This window comes from Tauraco erythrolophus, chromosome 5, assembly GCF_009769465.1.
Source record: "Tauraco erythrolophus isolate bTauEry1 chromosome 5, bTauEry1.pri, whole genome shotgun sequence".
NCBI lineage: Eukaryota > Metazoa > Chordata > Aves > Musophagiformes > Musophagidae > Tauraco > Tauraco erythrolophus.
Genome location: NC_141469.1, coordinates 31,481,154 through 31,488,507, shown reverse-complemented (window position 1 = coordinate 31,488,507; position 7,354 = coordinate 31,481,154). Strand labels below are relative to the sequence as shown.

General features: G+C 38.3%; 1 protein-coding gene across 4 annotated transcripts in view; it reads right to left on the bottom strand.

Moving 5' to 3' along the window:
• Positions 1-565: 565 nt before the first annotated feature.
• DOK7 (docking protein 7) overlaps positions 566-7,354 on the bottom strand; it is a 69,454-nt gene continuing 62,665 nt past the window's right edge. For all 4 annotated transcript variants that reach the window (XM_086612181.1, XM_086612182.1, XM_086612184.1 and 1 more), the window contains 4 exons: positions 6,804-6,869; positions 5,683-5,745; positions 2,326-2,478; positions 566-702 (listed from right to left, as the gene is read on the bottom strand). In XM_086612181.1, the coding sequence (XP_086468307.1) occupies positions 566-702; positions 2,326-2,478; positions 5,683-5,745; positions 6,804-6,869 (419 nt within the window). The remainder of the gene's footprint in view (positions 703-2,325; positions 2,479-5,682; positions 5,746-6,803; positions 6,870-7,354) is intronic.

The window sequence follows — 7,354 nt, the reverse complement described above, 5'->3', positions numbered from 1 at the left end:
TAAATTGAACAAAACTGTGCCTGCAAAAAATCAGGCACTGAATTTTCTTGCTTTTGTAACAGTCCATTAATATATTAATAGAGGTTTTACATATTTTATACACTCAGATATATACATATATTTTACCAGTAATGTGTGCTTACATACATACATACGCACACATGCAAACATATGTGTACACTTACCACGCACACACTCACATTCCCTTATCTGCACACATTCAAGTTTTTTATTTTTAAAGGAAATGCCACCATTTAATAAACACTGGAATTGGCTCCAGATTCTCCAGGATTTTAGAATTATAGAAAAAGGTAACTTACATCCATCATTGCATATGAAAAAAAAAATCTGGACTTTGCAACCAAGTTAGAAGAAAAAGTAAAACCACACATACTCCTCATGCTACCAGTTTTCCAATCAGGAATCAAGATATTGGAATGAATCTGGTATAAATGCAGTACGCAATGGCAGCTTTTTGTATGAGTATTTTTTACAATAAATGCAAATCTTTGGAAGACAAATTAGTACCAATTTATGGTGAGCAAAAAGTTCTTTCCTAGGCAGGTCACTGCTGACCCCCTTTCTTCTTCTGCTCTAGCTCCTGCAAGCGTTCCTCTCGGCACTGAGCGTGCTGCGTTCCCACTTTGTGGGCTGTCTCGGTGGCTGCAATGTCAATCTGTGCATATCGGGATGATCCACTCCCTGAAATACCAAACAAAACCATGTAAAAGACTATACCCCTCGTATATGCCTGGGTAAAATTGACCCAGGGTTAAGCTATCGAGACACTTCTTCCACAGATTTCCTAGATGATATTGGTTTGGTCTTAAAGCAAGTTCTATAAAGGGAGTAAGATGATAATCACAACTAAAAAAAAAAAAAAAACCTCAAAAGGTTTGTCTTCTACATATTTTAGCTATCTTTTTATTCAAATAAGCAAATGAACCACTTGTATTTCTGCCTCAGGTTTGAATCTCCACTCCCATTCCTCCCAGAAGACAAAATTGACCTCAGCTCTTCCATTTCTAGGGGGCTTCATCAGCAGGCTACTAGTCAGTAATGAAAACATCTGGTATTTGAAAGCAAAACACCATTGGTAAGGCAGAAAGGATTCTTCTTTGTCTGGACTAGGCACTGTGAACATTTATGAGATCAACCATCTTCAGCTTTAGACAGAATGACAGTTTAGTCTGATAATTCACAATAAGAGAGATAAAAGCTGCTCAGTCTGTTCAGAAGCAGAACTGTTCTATACAGGTGCAGACATACAACCCTGGAGGCTGGGAAAACTATAGTATGAAAAAATAAATATTTATGGTCATTAGAGGCACCTTCAAAGTTATACAAGTTGAGCATGGGTTGGTGACTGACATTTAGGAAAGTTTATGTCAGTTTATGGAATTCAGCCTTTCGTTCTTAATGCCTTGGTTCACTGTCTTTAAAATGAAGATAAAACACCACTTTTACATATCAACAGGGTTTTGTACAGAGAACTACATTAAAATCCGGGAGAAGTTTAGAATTACTTAACTAGAGCTATATAAACAACCAAAACAAAAAGCCAATGGGAAAGCACTAGCATTTCAAAGTTAACAAACTTGCAGAAATTAAAAGTATAAAAATTAAAATCTCAGTAACTGAAAACTATACATGGAAATCCCATCAATACCAAATGTGAGAAATTAAATGCAAGATCCTGATTAGGTGCTTTCAGTAAGGAGGAATGCATCTCTAAATGACAATACATGGCAGCTATAATGCATGTTTTTGTACTCTGTTTCGATACCCAGATCCAGACAAACTAATTAAAAAAAAAAAAATTCAAATACTTGGGCTGGCTTCCCCTCTGTAGCACTTTCACATATCCTCATACAGAGAAGATAGAACACCACTGTGTTCTGTTCTGAAGCATTTGCTACATGACTCCAGAGTCAGCATCCTTAGGAGCAAGCCCTGTGCACCTACATCCACAGCCCTGTTTCTGAAACCAAGCAAGAAAAATTAAGTGTAGTCCTAATATATGCGATGAAAATCTTGAGAACACGAAGCAAATTATTGTCTGTCAAACCACAGACACAGAAATGCTCATTTTAGAGGGAGTGCATATACAATGCACCTGTCAGAGGGATGCGACATCTTATAGAACCTTAAAATTTAAAAATCTTTTCCAAAAGAGTTGGCAGTTACAAGAACTGCCTCACAAACGTACCAGAGTTTAACTCCTCTGTTAGCAGGAGTCTATGGGGAGATGAGAAACTAAAATTCTAAATACAGCCTGCATTACTGCTTCCTTTGCTGTTTAAATAGTGTTGCAGACTTCCTTACCTCTTATGCTTGTGCTTGGTTCTTGACGTTCCAGTTCCATGTAATGAAGTTGTTTTTTGGAAGTAGGGCTGACAGGAATATTAACATAGGTGGCTGTCTCACTGTGAGGTCGATCTGATGCAGGGACGTCAGCTGAATAGCCTACTGCCCCTTCTAAAATAAGTAACATGTTATGATAGACACTGTTTGCAATGACCAATGATGCATCTCATAAAAATGCAATGTTCCGTCAAATGTTCAGAAAGCAAACATTCAGCAGCAACAACTCAGCTTGCCAAAAGACATGTTCCTCAGTCACAAATGGAACATGAGAAGAGATTTCTGCAGAAAAGATCCTCAGAGACTGGTCAAGTCAGGATCTGTGCAAAAGACCACAGACAGCAGCCACTGACCTCACTGTGTTGCAACAGAAAGCAAACACCATGCAGAAATTTTCAAACAGAAACACCGTATGCAACAGTGCCTCACAAGGCCTTCAGCTCGAACTCAGGTTAGTAAAGCCTTACATGAGGCAGTTAGTTCTAGGAAGGTGTGGGATATTATATAATCTGCAAGAGAGCAACCAAAATCCCTACAATTTGAGAATGCACATCCCGAAAGCAGGGACTGAAGAACAGTTTAAAGCAAGGGGAAGGCAAGCTGGAGGAGACAGCATCAACAGCTGAGTTGAAAAAGACAGGAATGATGGTCCTGCTCAGGCAGGGAGAGGTCCTGCTCAGGCAGGGGGATTGGACTAGATGATCCTTTGGAGTCCCTTCCAATCCCTAACATTCTGTGATTCTGTGATGCCAAGTGGGGACAGATCAAGTAACAAAAGACTTCAATTGTAGGAAAAAAAGTAGAAGATTAGACAATGAGAAAACCTTTCTGATTACAGCAAAGATCACAAGAACACTAGAGGAAATCCCACAGAGGCTGAAGAATTTCTGCATCTAGAAATTTCTACAACAGAGATAGACTAACACCTCCTAGGAAAGTTTTCTGTAAAGTGATTCCGACTTAAAGACAACTTCTGTGTCTACTGGATGAATTCTCAAGACCTCTTCTAGTCCTACTTTCAATTATTCAAATCTTGTCAGAATTGAAACTAAGGGAGAAGGTAGAAGGTTCTGTTCACTGGCCAACCAGGATTTCAGCCTTCAACTCCTTAACTGACACGTGGCACCTACATCTAGTTTCACAATCCATGAATACCAAGAGACTTCCTAGAATTACCTGGGCTACAGGACACCCAAATACAAACCTCTATTCCCTCTGTGCTTTGGCAAGGCTTTGAGTCACATTCTCAGTGTCCTGCTCAGCAGGCCAGTAATCACCTGCCTGTCCAGCCCAGTTGAAGTTCTTACCCTTAAATGCTTTCTGCTGGTCAGTCTATTTAGGACAGAGGAGTGCAGAGGAAAAATGGTATCACATTCAGGTTCTCTTGTTCCCTGAAGTTCTCCCAGTAAGCCCTTCCTTGTCTCCACATAAAACTTGTATCAAAACTTTATTTGTCCAAATCACTGCTTTGCATTTCTGTCCATTCAGACACTATCGGGGTGTGAATGGAGAGGCAGTGGGTGATCAAGGATTTTCTAGCATAGAAATGAATGATTTCCTATATCCAAACAACAGCAACTGTGAATAACCATTAAGGAGAACTTTTTCTTCTTCTTGGACTGTATTATGACTAGCAGATAGCTCATGCAAAGTCGGGCAACAGCAAGAGTCGTCAGAGGCAGGTTCCAGGATAATGGAATCTCTCCAGGCTTAAGCTATTTAAATCAAAGGAGTCTACTGTGCAGTCCAAAAATATAAAAGCCTGGAAAGTTGGCCAATTTTCTAACAGATTTTCATAAAGAATCCATAGGAATATCCATGAAGTAACTGAACATTTTTCTGAACATCAGGCTTCAAGCTGTTGTTCCAAAGCCAGGTGTAACGAATAAAATAAAAAGGAGAAAAAAAAAAAAAAAAGAAACAAACAGAGGAAATTTCTATATCTTCATCAAACATAATTCTCATAAATTATTCTCAATTCTTCTGTCTAAAGTATTTAAAGGAGTTTGGCCTGACTGTGCCAAAAGGGATTCAGCATAATAGCATTGAAAACCTGTATCCCAAATAGTAAAAGTTGTAAGCAAATGACAATCTCAAAGACTGATAAAGTCACGAATAATCATGAAGGAAAAGATAATTTTTGAAGTCTTTCTATCAGTCTTTTAAAATGATGTAGCAGGAGTTTAAAGTTTCTTCAAAGCTAGTTAGCATGAAAACTAGTAAGCTTCTCTATAGAGCTAAACAGTTGAAAGGTTTGCAGAAGCTGAATGTCATACCTGATGCAGACAAGCCAAGTGATTTTCCTGAGAACTAAAAATACACACATGGAGAAAAATACATTAATTGGTGGGGCTTTGTGCAAGAAAAGCAAAAGAAACACACAGAACAAAGAAACCCTTGGCAACAATCAAATATACTTCTCAAAGGAAAAAAAATAAACCAAGAACAAAGTTGGACAAACTGGAATGGAAGGAAAGGAAGAGTCTTCTGTTGTTTAGTCTGTGCTGTCTTAATAGAATCTTTCATTTCTTTGAAAACATCAAAATACTTGGCTTTTCACGTTTCCTTCAAATAAAAAAAAAACCCACAATTCATTATACATGAAAAAATGGCTTATATTTGTTTGAAGAGAAAGGTTTGTTTGAAAAGCCCAAGACAGTCATAAGCTCATCCTAAGAAAACAGGGCACACGCACAGAGAGCCATGAACAAAGACAGTTCTTTCAGCAGCCCGTTCTGGGTGGACAGAGATAGAAGATGCTTACACGATCGGTCAGAACTAGTATTTGAGATAATTACAGCAGAAGAATTTGAGAGAAAAACAGACCAAAATGCATCATTGCAACATTCTGAGAGAATCACGATTGCTTAAAGAGAAAGAGGGAAAAGGGAGGAAGAAAAAAAGATGGTTAAGCAAGTAACAGGAGAAGAATAAAAGAGAAAATACAGTGGTGTGGAAATGAGGGGGGAAAGAAAGGAAAAAATAGTATAATTGAGGAGGGAAGAAGAAAATTATATTTGAAACTGATGTTTTACCTTTCTTTCATCAAATGTTATTTATTCATATTTTCTACCTTATGTAGGCACTGTTCTCAGAAATGTGTGATAAATGATGCAGAAAGAAAGCCAACACCATAAACACAGCCCTGAGATAAGCGTGTGTGTATGTGTATAAGCACGCATATAAAGCTGACATGTTCAAAGGGCATCACCTCAAAAATAAAAACTTAGAAGAGATCACAACAAAAAAGGAAATTGAAACAGAAACAGGAGACGTTAGTGTCCTCTAATGCAACTGGCTGCATTGGTCTTTACTCACCAAGTTCCTCAGGAGTTCCAGGTTCTGCAGGAAGTGTCAGCATCTCATAACCACCTTTAGGACCTAGAATACAGGAATGCCATCAATGGCTTTGGATTTAAGAATGTGTACAATGAAAACAAAGCATATAATTTTCTGGCTTTGACTTGTAACCTTCTAATCTGACTAATCACACTGAAAAATCTCAGAAAGTATAAACAGTGGCTGGTGTTGACTTTTCTGTGGTGGTATGTCAGCAGTTTCTAACAAGTGCAACAGCAAGGAAATAAACGTTAGGACATTTTTACAAGCATTCACACTGAAGGCCACTGAAGTCAACAGTGTGTTTTGCTGTACATGGATGGGGGAGCAAAGCTGTCTTGAATGCATGAATCAGAGAGAAGTGCGTGGGTGATCTTGGGAGCATCTGGAAGACTTGTTAAAATTCCACCTCCAGCATGATGGATCACTTCTTGATTTCTGACAAAGCTCTGTAGAAAAAGCTGAAACTAGCCCTTCCAAAGATAACTTTGCTTTCCAAGTGCAAAAGACCATCTTTGCAAGAAGCCAGGTTGCACAGCACCACCGGTGCTTCCAGAGCAGTAAGCTGAAAAAAGATGTCCCAATTCTCATGATCTTGGACTCCATCCCAGTTCAAACAATGCAAGCTAAAATCTATGCCCATAGAATGAACACAGTGGGATTAATTTTGAATGACAAACACTTGTAATTGTATCTGCTGATGTTTCTCCATCATCGTGAAGGAGTATCTTTAAATGTAGTGGGTTTTTTTTTCCACCACAACACTGCTAAAGTACAGGATTTCTCATGGCCCAAGGTGGTGGTTTTTTGGTGGATATCTTTTGTTAAAAGTGCTGGCAGCATTTTGCTGCTGTGAATAAGATTACTGCCTATGCTCTGACACTTATCTCATCTGTCACTGACTGCCTCTTCTAAACTTATCCCATCTGTCAATGCCTTTCTAACAAAAACCCTTCAAAGCAAAAAACGCAAAGAAATAAGTAAATCTTACAATAGAGAATCAAGTCATACATTACCTTTAACATTTTCTGAAGTTCAAAATAATTTAAGTTAGTTTAAGTTTACATGCACACACATACCTCATAACCACTTACACTTACCTGCTTGGAGACTGTGCCCTCTATGTACTTTCAAAGACCCAGAAGCTGCCATGACAGAAGCACCACCTGTTTTCAGAGAGAGATATTTCCATTCAATCTAAATACCCCTTGTTATTATTAGATATCTACTGTGCATCAGCATTTTTAGTAGATGCTTCTGAAACATCAAGAAAAATTTCAGTAAGAATTATAAGTCTTCATTTAAGCAATTTTTTTTTCAGCTAAATTCTTTATCCTGAGATTGCGGCATTACAATCCAATTTTGTTGTTTTCTTTCTTTAGAAAGGAAGAATGCCTTCTATAGAACTTCAGGACACTGGCCTCCCAGGTTTTGGTGAGTACTACCTTATTCACAGAGATAGTTGTCTTGAACAGAGAAGTAAAAAGGCAATGAAAACCGAGTGAGGAACTGCCAGTGCAATCCATAACATAGCTTTGGCAACCACAACATTTAAAACCGTTATTAAAATCTCATCAGACTGGATCCAAAACCTATTGAAGTTAACGGGAAGAACTGTATCACACCTCAGTACTCCACTGTCTGGTTTTAG